A 19,099-nucleotide genomic window follows, 5' to 3' on the forward strand; every position below is an offset into this window, starting at 1 on the left:
GTCTGTTGTTGAAGCCCACCAAAGTGTATTGATTTCTTGACATAGGCCATTGATATAATCTCAATCATCATTATGGAAGTGTATAAGATTAATTCTATGAATTGTATGAATATTTACTCAAATATTATGGTAGTAATAAGCTTTTCGTTATTTGAAATACTATTCAGATATTACAAGTATTTTCTTAATTCTAGCATACATATAACAGATTATATGTGTCTTTGCTTCTAGCAATTGTCAAAAAAAAAAAAAAAAAAAAGCTTAGACGAGAATTTACAATTAAAGCAAACCAGCTATAAACTCCTGACAAATAACTTTAAATGGCATAATTTTAAACATTAACTGGATCTTTCAAATGATGATTAGCTTGTCTTTTATTGATTTTATTCAAAAATATTTCATTGTTACCTGAAAAGTGGGAAAATAGATACCATCCCCATTAACTTGGTGGTTCCAGGAAATATCTGTACATTTGTACCTTAGAGTTCAAGGAGATTCTTTGTGAATTGCAATGAGGCTAGGTACTAAAAGGTCACTTGTTGTCCAGCTAGGCTGTCAATCATCCCATAAGTTCGGGTTTTGGTTGGTTGGTTGATTGGTTTTATGTCTCTGTGACTCCTCCTGTTGCCGGACATTGTCTCACAGGCGAATATCAGGTAGACATGGTTACTCTGTGTAGTAGGTATCCCTCTAATGAGGGGTGAAATTAGATGATTTTAGAGTCACACAACTGTCAATCAGCATCTGGTAATTTTTTCGTAGTTTCCTGGACTTTCTATTTAAGTCTCTCAAGTCAAGCAGGGTCAGCATGGCTAAGAGAGTTATTCTCCAAGTTTTACTTTTCATGTTTTCTTTTGCTTGATTATCATCTTTGTGTAATTTAGATCATTTAAACATATGTAGTCTAAGACCTGTGATTTAACAGCCATTGTTTTCCTGTCTGTATATAATCAAAATAGAGTTTACTTGCAGCATCACAGTATTAATACATGCACTGTGATACAGTTTTTAAAATAGTTTTAACTAACTAGTACAATCAGTTTTTTATAGGTATTTTAACTTTCTGAATATTTTTTTATCTCTTTTTTTCAGAATTAATTTTTAAAATTGGATCCCAGACTTTTCTTATACTGATGAACTGAAAAAAAGTCAGACATGTCAGAAAAGGGATCACGAACGACGACCCCTAACAAACCTGGATCTAAGAGAGGATCCAAGGTGAACACTCCCAAATCTGGAACCCCCAAGGGATCCAAAAGCAACACCCCCTTGCCTACTGAAGTAGCACTAGTCGCAGCTGAAGATGAAAATGCTGCAGCAACTTGTAAGAATTTTAAACTTTATTTCACTTTTTAAATGTACACAGTTATAGTGATCTGAAGTTGTGAAAAAATACAAAGTTTCTTTTATATCATTTTGGATAGATATATTTCAAAAGTTAAATGTAATTTATTTTTTGGTATGTCTTAAAGTCCTTTACTCTGATATGGCAGCTCCTATGACAAGATTAAATGTATAAATTGAAACAATTTTAAAACATGTCTTCATAAAAATGTATACTGTATTAGTTAATGAATCCCTCACAGATATTCACTGATGTGGAAGAATTTTAGTTTTTACATAATTCACATTGACACGTAAAAATTATTTCTGAGTCTAATATTTTTGGATTTTCTTTTGACAGCTGAGGGTGCATTACAGCCCGGAGAAGGAGAACAGGGTGAAGGGGAGGTAACTGGTGTTGTTGCTGATGTAGGAGGCAGTGAAGTAGAGGCTGAGGAGGCTGCAGCTGTTGATGTAATCACAGTGGTACGTAGCATTTGTAGTTAAGTAGACTGATCTGCTGGGGTCAGATACTGATATCCTTGATAATAGTTATCAGAGAGATAGGTACAGCAGTCAGAAAGAGGTACAGTGGCCAGAGACAGGTGCAGTGGTCAGAGGGAGGTGCAGTGGTCAGAGAGAGAGAAGTACAGTGGCCAGAGAGTGGTACAGTTGTCAGAGAGATAGGTACAGCGGTCAGAGACAGGTGCAGTGGTCAGAGGGAGGTACAGCGGTCAGAGAGAGGTACAGCGGCCAGAGACAGGTGCAGTGGTCAGAGGGAGGTGCAGTGGTCAGAGAGAGGTACAGTGGCCAGAGACAGGTGCAGTGGTCAGAGGGAGGTGCAGTGGTCAGAGAGAGAGAAGTACAGTGGCCAGAGAGTGGTACAGTGGTCAGAGAGATAGGTACAGCGATCGGAGACAGGTGCAGTGGTCAGAGGGAGGTACAGCGGTCAGAGAGAGGTACAGTGGCCAGAGACAGGTGCAGTGGTCAGAGGGAGGTGCAGTGGTCAGAGAGAGGTACAGTGGCCAGAGAGTGGTAGAGTGGTCAGAGAGGGATACAGTGGTCAGAGAGAGGTGCAGTGGTCAGAGAGTGGTACCATTGTAGGAAACAATTATCAGGATGTGACATATACGGTTATCAGTTGCAGTGGTCAGTAGAGCTATGTTGCTCAGTTACATGGCTGCACTGCTGGAGTCAGAAGCTGATGAGGCCAAAATTACAAACAGGATAGAGGTTAATCAAAATTGAATTAACAAAAACATGCAACACAGACATAAAGTAATAAATGAAATGATGCAGAAACATTCTGGATGATTTTCTAATTCTTTCTCACAGTACTCATTGATAAAGGAACGAGTCACAGTACAGAATCTGAAGGAAGAAATGTGGAAAGAGCAGCACGAAGAAGCTGTCCAAGCCTTCATCGACGACCCATCTGTCAAACTAATGGTGGCCTATATTGACCCGTTCAAAGGCTTCACCATTGAGCATGCTATCCCTACCTTTCTAGTAGATCAGCTCACCTACCTGATCAAATCGGCCAAAGTCAAGGAGCTCACTACAGACAATTTCTTGACCGTCGTCCAGTATGGCACTGTCAAGGGCATGCATATTGAGAGTCTCTTGCGAATGATGATGGGAATCTATGCTCCAATATTTTTTGAGAACACAACTTGGCCAGACAGTATCCTTTTTCTATCATTTAGCTGGAAATGATTATATAGAATGTTGATGGTTTAAACTTTTTATGTCATTGCTTCTGTAACCAGTATTCATTGGAAGAACATTCTCCAATGCCTGCTATTTATATTAATCTATCATATTTTCTACTTTGTTTTTTTTCTCGCTGGTCAGACGCTTGTGCAGCTTATATGTGGACGAAATAAAAATGGACAGAATGTAAAAATTAGATGAAGTGTTTCGTTTGGACATCAGTGGGATACTGACACTCTTGTCTATAAAGGCCAATTTTATATGCTTTCTCGAATGGTCTTTATAGACAGGTTTGAAAGAATATTCATTTGATCATTTTACAGACTTCTGTTGAGTGGCATAGAATATTCAATTCAAAAATTCAAAAGACTGTATGTCTCTGTTAAAATTCCTATATCAGTTGGTCATTGCCTTGTGGGCTTGTTTACCTTTGTGGCAGTCACAGAATCATTAGCCTTTTTGAAGATGGAGCTTTGTCGTGTTGTCACACATTGGTCTGAAGGATAAAAGAAATATCATATTGATTATTAATTATCTATAGATCTGTCCTCAGAAAATTTATTCATTGTTGTGTTACATATATTCTAAATCAATCAATCAGTCAATCAATCAAAATCAATCAATCAATCAATCAATCAATCAAAATCAATCAATCAATCAATCAATCAATCAATCAATCAATCAATTAATTAATCAATCAATCAATTAAATCAATCAATCAGTTAATCAATCAATTAATCAATCAATTAATCAATCAATCAATCTCTATCAATCAATCAATCAATCAATCAATCAAAATCAATCAATTAATCAATCAATCAATCTCTATCAATCAATCAATCAATCCTTAGCTTGCATCAGGTATAAAGAATGATTTTTCAGCTCAATTACACAAGTTTCTTGCCAACCTCACGGACACAAGATGGAAATTAGAGGGTAAGACTGTCTTATACATCCCTACAGAAGGACTCCGCCTCACCTCAGAGGATGCTGCCAAAAACAAGGAGCTGGTCCAGAGACTGGAGAGTGAGTTTTCCACACCTCAGTAAAAAGTGCTTTTTTTATACCGGAAAAGTTGTTGAATTTGAAAAGTTTCATTTTCCATTATTTTCAAGTATAGAGTGAAACTGCGAAAAAATGGATCCTTGAAAATATGACATATTGGAAATGGTGGATTTAATATCTATCTTGTACACAACTTTCTAATTTATTGCTTGCAGTGATAGTCAAGAAGGTATGTAGATAGTTTATGTATAGTCTTGATAAACACAATTCAATTCAAAAGAAAAGAGATATTATCAGTGAGCTGTTACAGATTGATAACTTATTTTCAGCTGCTATGATACACTGGGCTAGACAAATCAAGGAAGTGCTCAATAATCAGGATGCCTTTGAGATGGCTGAGAACTCTGGCCCCCTGGATGAGATTGAGTTTTGGAAGAACAGATGTACAGATCTGACAGGCATAAGTACTCAGCTGGACAAGCAGGGAGTGAAGAAAATCACGGAGGTTCTCCAGATGGCCAAGTCCTCATATGTTGCACCGTTCCTCAAACTCTCATCAGAAATCAAGGTGAGTATAATGTTTTATGAGATCAAGGTTGATAAAATTTCAGGAATTCAGAATTCAAAGTAGGAGAAGTTTCACAAACTCAGAAATCAAAGTGGTTGAAGTTTAACAAGGTCAGAAATCGAACTAGGTGAAGTTTTAAGGAAGTCAGAAATTGAACTAGGTGGAGTTTAACGAGGTCAGAAATTAAAGTAGGTGGAGTTTAATGAAGTCAGAAATCAAAGTGGTTCAACTTTAAAGAGGTCAGAAATCAAAGTGGTTGAAGTTTAACAAGGTCAGAAATCAAACTAGGTGAAGTTTAACGAGGTCAGAAATCAAACTAGGTGAAGTTTAACAAGGTCAGAAATCAAACTAGGTGGAGTTTAATGAAGTCAGAAATCAAAGTGGTTCAAGTTTAACGAAGTCAGAAATCAAACTATGTGAAGTTTAACGAGGTCAGAAATCAAAGTGGTTGAAGTTTAACGAGGTCAGAAATCAAACTAGGTGGAGTTTAACGAGGTCAGAAATCAAAGTAGGTGGAGTTTAACGAGGTCAGAAATCAAAGTAGGTGGAGTTTAACAAAGTCAGAAATCAAAGAGGGTGAAATTTAAGAATAGTTATTTGCTTGGAATATTCCAGTTATGTATTTGTCTCACTACATTATGCTATTCTCATATATTGTCAATGTTTTTTTAAAGGAAGGGTCAAGGCAGGCAGAAAGTAACCTCAAGTTCCTCATGGTACTGAAAGACCCATGTTTTGAGTTGTCTGAAGCCAAACCCAAAGATATCCCTGCCATGTTACCCAAGATTCTCAGTACCATTAGGATGATCTGGGTCAACTCGGAATTCTACAAAACCAGAGAGAGGCTCACAGGAATACTCAAGAAGGTAGACTATCTTTATTTCATTTAGACATTATCATGCTAAAAACTTTTTTGAGAAACTTGTTTCTTAAGAATTTTATCATAAGAATTACAGTGCAACCAAACTTAGTAGAAAGTATGAATAGGTATCAAAAAATTGTAAACTGATACTTGGGTAAAGCCCCCTTTATTTCTTAATTTGCCACTAGGTGACATCAGCGATAATAAACATTGTGTACTTCTGGGGGCTCTCAGGCCCTAAATTGGACAAGCTAGTTAGCTGGTGTAACTGATGATAAGATGATGTACTAAAATTTTGTATGTTTTTTTTACAGATGAGTAATGAGATTATTCGAAGGTGTTGTAAGGAAATCAACCTTGACAAGATCTTTGATGGCCATGTACAAACAGGGATGAAGTCTCTCAACGAGTGTATCGAATGTTGTGAGAATTGGAAGGAAATTTACAGCAAGGTACTTAAATCTTTTGCTAGATTATTATTTTTTTTCATTTTTAATATTTGAACTTGTTTGCAAAAAATATTTTACAGTTTTGATTAAGTTATGAACTTAATGAAAAGATCCCTATTTAACTTGGTACATGAAATAAATTGAGTAAAAAGGCACTAGATAATTAATGTTTTACCTCATAGCAGTGAAATTAAGTTTAAACACAAAAACTATTTTGAATGTACATATGCCGAAATTGTTTTCGTTATGTTTATATTTGTAAATGATTTGTATCATTTCACAACATTTTTTGTGTCTTTTTTCAGATGTCAAAATTACATCACAAATTCTCACCAGTGGGATGGGTGCTAGATAAGAGCAGCATTTTTGCCCAGATTGATGCTTTTGTACAGAGGTGTAAGGACTTAATTGGAGTAGGTCTTGTTTGTTTTCCTTACACTTAACACCTCAGTGTGTATACTGTAAAGTCATATATATTTGTGAGCCTTAGATCTACGTTTAAAAAAAAAAAAAGTTTTTCTTTGTGGAAAAAAATGATAAAATCCACTTTTACTAAAATTAAGTGTATATCATTTTCTGAAAATACGATTGAAGAGTACCCATAAAATCAATGAAAATAAAACACCTGGAAAATAATCAACGAACTGGTCGTGTGACAGAACTTGATACCTGATCGTTACAGATTTGTTGCAAAGTGTTTGTACTGTACAAAAATGTATTAACAGGAAAAAATTGTTTCATTACAAATTTTCACTGTTTCTTGTTAGTTCTTGAAGACGTTGATTACTAATAAAAACTGATTCACAGAGTCCTCCTTTGCATGATAATGCTGTATCTATCCAATAATAAGGGTATGCTTGGTAGCAAGTCCACCCTCGTCTTTAGAAGTTTCCGTAAGAAATGCTAATGAATATTGTATCAATGTCCTGTAATATCTTAGCAAGTCTGTAATCTTCCTTTTTACTAGAAATAATGTCTTTGTTATAAAATTTATGACCATGTTCAGTAAGATAAGTACTTTGTCTCTAGGTGTGTGAGGCCCAGATCCATTTTGCTCGTCGAGAAGAGGGAGAGAAAACAGACATGCCTCACTTTGCTGGACAGAAGGGCCCAGAGATTGCTAGAAGTCTACTGGAAATTGAGGCAACATTTGAGAAAAATCTCAGTCAGCTTCGTTCTGTGAAAAACACAATTTTAGATGTCAAAGCCACGTCATGGCATGATGACTATGTGAAGTATGTATTATTTTATATACAATAAAGTCTTTATTCAAGGACTCAAATTTTCACAATTTTTACCAAAAACTGGAAGCAAATCTGATCTCTTTTCCATGAAATTATGAAACAGACCAATTTCATTTTTCATTATTTTATTCCATCTTTGAAAATAATCAAAATTTATAATTTCTCATAAAAAAACCATAACTATGCTAAATTGATAAAAAATCTCAATAATTAATTCCAGAAGAAATGATAAAGAAATCTTTTTTGGTCTGTGAATAATGGTACATTGATCAGAGATATCAATAAAAAATCTAAACAATAGGTTTATGTTTTCATTGTGACTATCACAAATGTTTGCTCATATATAGTTCCACTAATGAGACAACTTTTGTGATGATAGGTTCCGAGCTGGTATCAAGGATTTGGAGGTGATGATGCAGAACGTTATCACATCAGCTTTTGATACAGTCAACACCGTTGAAGGAGGTGTAGAACTTCTTGACATTTTCATGCACTTGGCCTCGAGAGAAGTAAGTAACTTTGAAAATATGTCACCTTTTGATGAAGTAAGACTTTTACCATCTCAAAGTTGTGAACAATTTTATTCCCTTTTAATCACAATATGAAACATATCAGCGAGCATGCCTAATAATTTTTCTGTCCTATTCAGGCTATCAAACGAACTATAGACAAGAAGACGGTGGATGTGTACACGATGTTTAACGAGGAGCTGAATGCTGTCAAGAAAGAGCTTACTCAGAAATCTCTCAAACAGTCACCAAGTCACCCGAAATTTGCTGGCCAAGGACTCTGGGCCCGACAACTGAAACGTAGAATAGAAAGAGGCATGATGGTGTGTAGTGGTATTTTATTGAAAAACTCTTTTGTTGAATTTCAAAAAGAAAAAATGGAAAATATGAATGCGGTTTTACTTTTAAAGTGTTGATATATCCCGTCTTAGCAAAAAAAAAAACAAGTCAAACAAACTGTGATGTATTCGGTGAGAAATAGTCACAAGTATAACAATTTTATTAGTAAAGTTTTTATTATTAGACAGTTTAATTTTTAAAGGATTTACCAAAAGCTTGATGGAAAAGGGATCTACTTTTAACAGATATCACCAAACAGATTATCATTTTTCTTCATGTTAATCTTATTTGCAAGGTTTCTCTCTCATGGTCAGAATCCATTCTCGAAAGTAGAAGCTCTAAAAAATTCCAATTTTTACAGTACATGTATTAATGATAGAAATTTACATATGTTTAGATACTTTAAAAGAGGAATTGTGGGTAAAATGTTCACATTTTGATATTTCGTTGTTTGTGGTATGATCCTACTGGTGAAGAGTTGTCTGGAGAAGGACTTATCATGATGAAAACTTTATTAATCATTAACTATCATATATATATCTTTACAATTAACCTGTGTAATAGTGATTGTGTGGAGAATATTGTTATATTATATTTATTATTATTATTTATTACATCATATTTTTTATTATTATTTATTATAATATATGTTATATTTTATATAGATCCTGGATAGGGCTCACTTCCTGCCTCACATTGGATCTGGTGAGGAGGTGAGAACACAGTACCAACAACTTTGTCTTGCCCTTGATGAGTACATTCGTAAAACTTTCCACGAATGGACACAGACAGTTGACAAGGTAATTCATTATTCCATATTCTTATTGTCCTGTTTTGGTTTTGTACGTTTGAACTTGAAACTAAATTTAAATATCTCTGAAATGTAATTTGATAGTTCTAGGCTCATTGCCAAGGAATATATGAATTTCGTTAAATAGAATTATACTCAGTATGTTACAAGAAGATTTTGAAGAAAATCAAACTATATCTTATCTTTATGAAGTAAAAGTTTTAGCTTAAAATTCAAAAGGAATAAATATTAATTTGAAATGAAATTTTACAGCCAAAATTTTTTCTAAAAAATATATTAAGAATTAAAGTTTCGTTGAAATTCATTGATCTTGTTTTAAAGTTAAAAAGTAAAATATTTGTTTTAGTTTGTTTGTGATTGGATACATTAACATCTTTTTGTGAATTTGTTTGTTTTGCTGTTTTTATGATACATTTCACAAGTAGAATTTTCTTCTATGTAGCATTATTTGAATTGAGGACAAATGAAAAAAAAATGTACAATGAATATTAGCAGGGGTTTTGATCTTCTCATTTTGTACACTAAATTAAAATCTTACTGTTTGTGTATTTTGCAGATAAGTGTAAGTTTATTACTTTTTTTCGTTTGAAAAGAATTTTCTTGTACTTTTCCTTCTTGGTATCTATCAGTTCCTCTTTTTCTATGATTTCTGTGAATGGCAAATCTACATAGAATTATCAAGCTGATGTAGAATACAAATGTTGATCTCCCTTTTTATCATTTTCTTGGAGTGGTTTGTGCTGCTTGGATTTGAAGACTTTATTTTCTTGTTTGAAAATTATAGCGAAAGTTTACTGAAAATGAATAAACTGATCACAGACTTCAGACATTAGTCAGAAGATAATATTCATTTCATGATGTTTACACAAAAGACAAAATCTGTGTGGTAATGTGTTTTCAGCTAACTGTATCTGTTCTTTGAAATTTTTTTTTGGCTTCCGTAGGTTTTGTAGCTAAAGAAAGTTTTGGTGTGGCGCTTGAAATTTCAGATTTTTTTTAGCAAGGGGAACAAAGACATTAAATGAGGTTGATCTATTGTTCTAAGCTTTTAGGTAAATAATGATGTCTTCATTGGTTTAGGGTCTCATTCCTAGCCATCAACCGACCATAATATTGTAGTATTTTATCCTTGGCTATCCTACAGTACATCTATGACGTAGGATTTTGTGATCATATGGTGGTGATGTAGAATTCAGTTCTTAAGTACAAATATATAGCATTAGATATTTTCTGCAGATTTGTTCTTCAACTGCTGTTATCATGAATATTCCGGTAGGTATATACTTGGGTACCACATAAAAAAGTTTACAACAGGGTGGTCCTCCTCTCCCCTTACTCTGGCTCATATAAAAATGTTCATTTAAAAAGATAAAAAGTTATTTTTCCAAGTTTCTTTAATAACAAAACACTTGAACTATAGGGAATAGTATTTGTGATCAAGATTTACTTTACAAGAAATTATATAAATCTTCCTCATAAAATATTGTTTTAGAATATTAAACATGAAATATTCATGATTGGTAATGTCATTTTCTCAAAAATGCTTCTGACTTTTTTTCGAGATTCCTTGACTAAAGAGTTGTTTAAAGTCACAGATTCAGATTTCATTGTGTTTGTTTATTTGTGATAATACATTTCACTAGAATGAATTAAAGGTTGAAGTGTGAAAAGTTGATTAAAGAGGCATTTCTCCTTTGTTAAAACCATTTGGTTCATAAAACAATAACTGAACAGTAAAAGTGACTACAGCAATCAAAGTCTCAAAATTACTCAAAGTTGTTAAATCATAGACATTCAGAGTTCTTATGTCAGCATGAATCATAAAGATTACAAACGTTATAGTGAAATAATAAAATCTGTTATAGGTTTAAAAAAAATGTACTGGACATATGTCAGTATTTACTTATCTATTTATTTCATTTAACGGGCTTTATGTCCGCTAGCCTGGCCTTTTGACCTTTCAGCATTATGTCATTAATATGAGTCAGGGAAGGAGAATGGAGACCAAATCTACTTAAGCATGCTATCAAAGTGGAAAATGTAACATTGACTAATGTCTATACACGTATTACAACGATGTGTTCATGTTAACATTTATCAACGGTTTTAACAATGGGAAAATGTGCATGTTTAGTAAATTGACTGTGGGATATCAAAACAGTTACTCAATGAGTATGAAGGGGATGGTCAAACCTCTCATCCTGAGGCTATAGTTTAGGGCAACAGTTCTAGGTCTTCCATGCTATTATCCATACTATTGTGTACATGTGTCTGCAAAAATAATGACGTCACTCAAACAAAATCTTTCATAAATGACATTGAACAGTTGTCATATTGGTAGAGGTCTAGGGCTCTAATTTACTCTCACACCACAAAACTGTTGATTTGTCAGTTAACACTTTTAAAATTACTAGTTAAAAAAATAATACCGTCTATGTTTTTCTACTTCCTTTTTTTTTTTACTTCAAGAAAAAAAGTGTGAAGAGTTTTCCATAAGTAGTTGTGCAGAATGTGTGTTCAATTTATTTATTTAGTATGTTTTTTTGTTTCTATGCTCCCTGAAAAATTTTGGTAGAGCATATTGTCATTGCCTTGTCCTTGAATTCTTTTGTGTTTGCAGCAGAACTTTGCCCCAACTTTACATTGGTCATGCTAAGGGAATGTGTAGTATACCAAATTCATGTCCCTTAACCCCTCAGTAGCAGAGTCACTGCCTAGTGTTAAAATTTTGTGCCATGAACATAATTTTGCTTGCTTGAAATCTGGAATGCTATGAAACTTGGTGTTTACATCAGTCATACTAAGTGAAAGTGCAGTATGCTGAATTCAGAGCCTGTAACCTCTTAACTACAGAATTATTGCTGTTTGTTAAAGCTGTATCTAGTAAAGTCATGGTCGGGGAGTAATCATCAGTTTCACTGATACTCTTGTCTTTTTGTTGTTGTTTGTTTGATTTTTTTTTTTTCAATTATATTGAAACTAAAGCCAGAGACAAGTCTCCATTGTTTATAGTTACAACAGCTGCAAGTGGTATGAAATCTAGAATTTGAAAATATTTCAGAGTGGCATGTATAAATTATTTATGTAAGTACTATAGAAATGAATTAAATGTGATCTGACTTTAAAAGCAGCTTCAGGCTGAATAAACAATGTTTCTGAGCTGTTTTAGTCCCAAACAGAATTAACTATGTTTCCAGGCTGCATCAGTAACATTTAAATATGGAGGGGACTCAAAGTCCCAGACTGAATTATCAATGTTTCCAAGCTGTTTTAGTAAAGTTTCTGTTTAAATACGGAGGGGACTATACACAAATTCCCAGGCATTTTTTGTATTTGTGGCTCTGTTTTTTATGTATATATATTTTTCATTTTATTAAATTCTGAAGCAAAATGACTTATAACCATACAAGGTATAATTACACAATTACAAAAATTAGTTTCCTTGGAAATCTTCTTGAATTGAAATCATTTGTTGACGTTTTATTTAAATGTAAATATTATCATTAAAAAGTATTTCAAAATATCTATGAGCAATATATCAGAAAAACAAATGTTCTGTAATAAATTGTATCATAACATATTTCGATAATTTTTTGTGATCTGGACGACTTGGGTTAAAAGGGAAAATTTTTCATGACAGAGAACAATGCAAGACTGTCCAGGTTGTTATTGTGTAGATTTCCTAGTCATGTTAAGCATAAAACTGTTTACTAAAAAACATATATATATGGTGGTAAGTTCTTCACTGACTGTAACTATGAACTACTTTAAGATCATATTTTTTGTGGGCAGAATTTTTGTGGTTTTCCAAAGAATTATTTTTTGTAGACGTATGATTTTGTGGATAAATATAACTCAATAAATCTAATTTTATCAGCTTATGGACATATGAATTCAATAAAAATAAATTGCCCACAAAAAAAAATGATTTTATAGTATATTGCTATGGTAATTTTGTCTGCAGGTTCCTGGAAATAACTTTAAATACTACCTCTATGACTAACAGATAACAATATGTATGTGGGGATATTTATGAGTTTCTGGTTGAATACCATGTATATTTCTCAAGTATGATAATATTTGATATATATCAAGACACAGTTTTCTTTTTATGTGCTGTTAAATATTCTGACAGGACAAATTATGGTATGGCATTGTTCGTCCATCCTTTCAGTGTAAACTGTTATTTGTCCATTAGGCTTCCCTCATCGTTTCTAACTGATCTTTCAGCCATGGAAGGCTTAATCACTGTGACCTGAAAGTTTGTTCCTCTGACCAGCAGTTTGATTCAACATAGTTTGAAGGGGTTACTTCCCTTTGTTTTTTTTCAGTATTTGTGTCTTGTCCAGCCTTCTCCCACAATTTTAGCTCGTTTCTCTTAGACTTTGTCAGGCTTTATAACCATATCATGAGATTTAGTTTTAATGAGAGACATTCTAATTCAGCAATACCAAAAAGAGTATCAGTTTGAAAGGCTGTATCAAATGTGATTATCTGTGTATGTAAAACAATGTATACTGATTAGAAAAAATCAAGTTGTGGAAGCAAAGTTAAATATATTGTAATTATTCTTAATATAATCAAGATTTAAAAAAATTTAATTACTCTATTGGTCATTTTTGTACTGAAATAAAGATATTGAGCTTTAATGTTTAACTTTTTTCCATAGAAGTGTTTAGATTTTTTTTTTTTTTTTTTGTATAGAATTATCAAATGAAATGATAAAATTATTTCAAAGGATTATCACCTGCTGGTTAACTATGGGTAATTATGTTATACAGGAGCCCATGAAATTATTAGAAGTGCCCCTGATGTGTAGAAGCAGTGAGAAGCCTCCCATGTTGGACATCAATTTCAACAGGTAAGACAATGTTGATTTCAGCAGTTAAAACAATGAAAAATGTAATTTTCAATAGGTAAGATGACAACAGATGTTGATTTCATCAAGTGTAGTCACTCCACAATGTTCTGATCTTTTGATCTTAGATCACCTGATCGACTGAAATTGACAATTCTACATAGAATAATGATAAACTGTGGATCAGTAGTTTATGAAAATGAAAGGGATTTAACAACTTTTGAAATAGTCTTATAGAATGAATATTTTATGCAAAAGGATTATAAGATTCAAACAGTATGGAGAACTGGTGATGACTTAAGCTACAAACACACTTTGACAGTAAAAAGTACCAAATCTAAATTGAGATACTATGGCCAGTATGAAAATTCTTTATAATGGTAGATATGGTAAGCTTTTTATATAGACAATTATGACAAGTTGTTAGAAAGTCACCATTGTCAGTTTGATGAAACTTTCAGTTGAACAAACAATGTTACAAAAACATGTCTAAAAAAAGACACCTCCTACCCCCAAAAAAGAGAAAAAAAAATTACCCCCCAAACCCCCAAAAAGAAAAAAAAAATACACCCCTAAACCCCAACCCCCCCCCACAAACCCCCAAAAAGAAAAAAAAATTACACCCCCAAACCCCCCCCCCACCCCCCCACAAACCCTCAAAAAGAAAAAAAAATTACACCCCCAAACCCACCACCCTCTAAAAGAAAAAAAATTAAACTTCATGTAAAAATGTGCAAGTGGCATAAAAATGTCTGTAATGATGTTTGTTGTGTGCCACATACAGGAGTTTGCTGAAGATTTTCCAGGAGATACATTACTGGGAACGCCTCATGTTTGAGATTCCTCACTATGCTACAGATGTGTACAACAAACGAGAGGATCTGCGGTCTCTGAGGGAACATGTTTTGTTAGTCGTGCGTGACTACAACAGGTAAACATAGTCACTGATTCTTCATTGTACTGTGTTATCAGTTCTCCATTTTGTTTTCCAAGTTTTCAATCCAGAGTTTTAAAATGCTCCAAATACTGAAGAATATTATTGTCATGGGATATATATTGTTTGCTTTTGGTAAAATCTTTAATTGTTCAAAAAATTTATAGCAACTTTCAGTATTTTCATTGTAAACAGCCAGCCAAATAACAGTTTATTTGTTGGTTGAATTTGTTGGTTCAGAAAACCGATGAAATCAGCGAAAAAAAAAGATCACAAAAATGATGATTTAGCAGTATGTATGTCCAGATTGAAATTTCCGCTTTTGGTTAACATTGTGTGAACAGTTTGTGTATGTATGCCATTCATTATTGATAATGATTAAGGAAAAAAGAAAAAGTGATCATATAAAATTAGTTATTCTTTAAAAATTGTTTGTGTCAGACTTCTAGCCATGATGGCTCAATTTGTAGAGTGTTGACCTGTGTAAACTCAGGTGAAGGTAAGATCAGTGCTGACCCTACCAAAGTGATTTTTTCTCTCAGGAAGCTGAAAAACGGACCAGTTTGCATTGATATTAGGCACTGCTGTGTTTTTAGGCATAACATTTTACACAAATTGAACTATGGCATAAGACCTCCCATATGTTGTTCAGTGGTGTAGCCACCAGCTACTAGAATCTTAAAATGAACCTGGTTGTTCACAGGTCAATAAACCCTACTAACAAACAACTTAATGCTTAATTAATGAAGCTATGTTTGTTTTTCTTTTCAGAATTATTGCAGCACTGTCTGTAGAAGAACGTGGACTCTTTAAAGAGAGAATTCGTTCCCTAGACAAGAAGATCCATCCTGGTTTGACAAAACTGACGTGGGCATCAAAGGGAATCTCTGACTTCTTTGTGACAGATTGTCGTATCAATGCTAGTAAGATACAAGTGACAGTGGACGATTACAAGAATGCCAACATGGAGATTTCTAAACAGTGTGTCCAAATCAGTGATATGTTGCTCATAAGCATAGACAGTCGCAAAGTCTACGAAAACCTGGAATTTGATGAGGAACAGGTTGGGAAATAATTTTTCTCAATATTTCTTTTTTCGTAGACTTAAGAAGCATTCAATGTGCCACAGAAAATGGTTGATTTTAACAATTCTTTTTATCAATCATATGTCACAAGGTACAAACTTTTGCAATTTTACTAACATCTTGATGTAAGCAGGATGTATCGGGAAAAAGTCCTGAAATGGACTACAGTTCTTAATTGCTTTTATTTCAAAGTATCAATTCTTAGCAGTTTTATTTCATCCTTAAAAGCCTGTGAAAAATTTTTTTTTTCTGTTTTTCAGGCAAATCACAGGGAAAATGTTTCAAAAAAACTGAAAAACCTGCATGAAGAGTTAGTCAGGATGATGCGAAATACATATGAAGTGTTCAAAAATGACGGCATGGAGGTATGTGTTTGTGTTCATGGGTTGATGGTAGGGTAGGTGTGGAGATATAGTTTTACCCATCAGAATCCTGGCCTGTATCAGTAGGATGAAAACCAGGGAATCATGCCCAAAAGACTTTTCTACTGCTCATGGGATAGAGTTATTTTCTAGAAAGCTTCCGGTTTCCTTCTGTAACATGGAGAGAAATGTTGTGGGTTTTCAAATAATTAAAGAAACACACAGTGACTTACCAAAAGATAAAACAAAATACAAGACAGTGTGCACAGACATGGCTGATCCAACTTCACATCAGGCTGGTGAAGTATTGTACAGTATTAGTTGAGTTCCCATCGTGATGAACTTTCTGCTATATTCCATACATCACAGACAAATTTTGACACAGAATTTTGGTAACTATAGTAACTATTTTGGATTTACCACACACCATTTCATTATTCCACAGGTACAACAGCATTGGCACAGATACACAGAGAAGATGGACAGGATGGTGGAGGAGGCATTCAGACTTAACATCAAGTGGTCACTCCAGGAACTGTCCAAAGCAGTGAACGGTGATGGCAAGTCTGCCCCTAACCCACTGTTTAGGGTCAAAGTTTGTCTCCAAGGTGACAAGGTAAGGAATTGTTATAACACAATAAGACTTTGTCAGTAAAACAATATTTTATAATAAGCCCTGCTAAAATGACTAGGTAAATGAATGCTTTGAATCAAATCATATTTCTGCCACCATTTTACACCAAAACCATGTTATACTGCCACCATTTTACACTAAAACCATGTTATACTGCCACCATTTTACACTAAAACCATGTTATACTGCCACCATTTTACACTAAAACCATGTTATACTGCCACCATTTTACACTAAAACCATGTTATACTGTCACCATTTTACACTAAAACCTTGTTATACTGCCACCATTTTACACTAAAACCATGTTATACTGCCACCATTTTACACTAAAACCATGTTATACTGTCACCATTTTACACTAAAACCATGTTATACTGTCACCATTTTACACTAAAACCATGTTATACTGTCACCATTTTACACTAAAACCATGTTATACTGTCACCATTTTACACTAAAACCATGTTATACTGCCACCATTTTACACTAAAACCATGTTATACTGTCACCATTTTACACTAAAACCATGTTATACTGCCACCATTTTACACTAAAACCATGTCATACTGCCAATATTGTACAATTAAACCATTGATGCCATAATATTATCAAAATGACTTGATAATAAGATAGATTTAACTTCTTTGATACAGGTTGAATTCCAGCCAACACTAAAACAACTGGCAAGTGTAATTGGCAGTATCGGAGGTCAACTGACCAAGGCTGTGTCCCCGATTGTCCGTCTCCCTAACATTCTGACCAAGAAACGTTCTACAAAAGACGTAAGTAAAGAGTGTGTAAGGATTTAAACAAATGTCCAGAATATATGTCATACAGTTCATAAAGCTGGCAAAATTTTTGTTAATAAAACTGATCGACAAGTTGTCTCACACACACATGTTTGTGATATTTTCCAATGAATACAGTTAATAGTCACACAGGCCACTTGTCTATAAAGGTCACTTTTCTGCTTTACGTGACCTTTATAGACAGATTTGACTACATCAATGAAAGTTTTGTAATTTTATATGACTATATATTTGAACAGGTAATGTATATTGAAACCTGTTTATAAATGATATTGTTCTGTATAAAGAGGTACAATTACTATGAATAGAATTTCATTAGATTGAGACAAGTGGTATTTTTAGCCATTTATTGGTTAAAACAAACAGCTTCTATAGACAGGTATTTGTTATGTAGAGGTGGCCTATATAGATAGGTATTTGTTATATACAAGTGGCCTTTATAGACAGGTATTTGTCAGATACAGGTGGCCTTTATAGACAGGTATTTGTTATACACAGGTGGCCTTTATAGACAGGTATTTGTTATATAAAGGTGACCTTTATAGACAGGTATTTGTTATATACAGGTGACCTTTATAGACAGGTATTTGTTAGATACAAGTGGCCTTTATAGACAGGTATTTGTCAGATACAGGTGGCCTTTATAGACAGGTATTTGTTATACACATGTGGCCTTTATAGACAGGTATTTGTTAGATACAAGATGACTTTATAGACAGGTATTTGTTTTATACAGGTGGCCTTTATAGACAGGTATTTGTTAGATACAGGTGACCTTTATAGACAGGTATTTGTTATATACAAGATGACTTTATAGACAGGTATTTGTTTTATACAGGTGGCCTTTATAGACAGGTATTTGTTATATACAGGTGGTATTTGTTAGATACAGGTGACCTTTAAAGCAAGTTTGACATTATATTCTCTGACTGGTGATACAATATGCTATTTGTGCAGCCTATCCATGATGTTATTTCGCGGGATGAAGAGACAAAGAAGATCCAGACAGTTATAAACACTGGAATGCAGACAAATGCGACCAACCTACAGAACTATCTGAGTACTTGGGATAACTACCGTGAAATCTGGGAGATCAACAAAGATATGTTTATCAAACGCTACCAAAAACTGAACCCCCAGGTGTCTTCCTTTGATGCTGATATTGCCAGGTGATGTTTCATAAATATCCCAAGTCTTTTTGTTTATTCCATTTAATGTTGTATAGTACAATTCATAAATCTCATATGTATAGAGCAGTAAGCCCATGCCTTGTATTAAGCTCTTGCAGGAAGCCGAGTCCCATCGTTTATTTAAAATTGATGTTGTGGTCACTAAGGCTTATTGCAGTATTTATATCATCACACGACCACCCCTGAACTTTTTTGCAATAGCTGATTTTGAGTATTACAATTATTTTTTAAATAGGTTTTATTTTTTTTTACTGTTTTCCTGAACATTCTAAAGCAAGTATGCTGCATTGTTAACAAAAGACATGACAGGAGCAAACATTTTCTCACAAGGATTTATTTTGTTTTTTTATTGTATTTTTTTTGTAATTTTTTTCCATCAACAAAAATGTCGAAAAACAGAA

General features: G+C 33.8%; 1 protein-coding gene across 1 annotated transcript in view; it reads left to right on the forward strand.

Annotated features, from left to right (window-relative positions):
• Positions 1-1,155: 1,155 nt before the first annotated feature.
• The window catches only part of LOC132558230 (dynein axonemal heavy chain 2-like), a 74,422-nt gene continuing 56,478 nt past the window's right edge, over positions 1,156-19,099 (forward strand). The window contains exons 1-19 of the mRNA XM_060222772.1: positions 1,156-1,324; positions 1,685-1,809; positions 2,653-3,007; positions 3,898-4,062; positions 4,371-4,609; positions 5,284-5,475; positions 5,786-5,923; positions 6,226-6,333; positions 6,950-7,155; positions 7,544-7,673; positions 7,814-7,996; positions 8,678-8,812; positions 13,605-13,684; positions 14,466-14,612; positions 15,387-15,678; positions 15,961-16,065; positions 16,508-16,678; positions 17,353-17,481; positions 18,466-18,677. Of these exons, the coding sequence (XP_060078755.1) occupies positions 1,156-1,324; positions 1,685-1,809; positions 2,653-3,007; positions 3,898-4,062; positions 4,371-4,609; positions 5,284-5,475; positions 5,786-5,923; positions 6,226-6,333; positions 6,950-7,155; positions 7,544-7,673; positions 7,814-7,996; positions 8,678-8,812; positions 13,605-13,684; positions 14,466-14,612; positions 15,387-15,678; positions 15,961-16,065; positions 16,508-16,678; positions 17,353-17,481; positions 18,466-18,677 (3,281 nt within the window). The remainder of the gene's footprint in view (positions 1,325-1,684; positions 1,810-2,652; positions 3,008-3,897; positions 4,063-4,370; positions 4,610-5,283; positions 5,476-5,785; positions 5,924-6,225; positions 6,334-6,949; positions 7,156-7,543; positions 7,674-7,813; positions 7,997-8,677; positions 8,813-13,604; positions 13,685-14,465; positions 14,613-15,386; positions 15,679-15,960; positions 16,066-16,507; positions 16,679-17,352; positions 17,482-18,465; positions 18,678-19,099) is intronic.

The sequence above is a fragment of the Ylistrum balloti genome, unplaced genomic scaffold, assembly GCF_031769215.1.
Source record: "Ylistrum balloti isolate Yb309-2 unplaced genomic scaffold, AGI_CSIRO_Ybal_v1 Utg370772, whole genome shotgun sequence".
Lineage (NCBI taxonomy): Eukaryota > Metazoa > Mollusca > Bivalvia > Pectinida > Pectinidae > Ylistrum > Ylistrum balloti.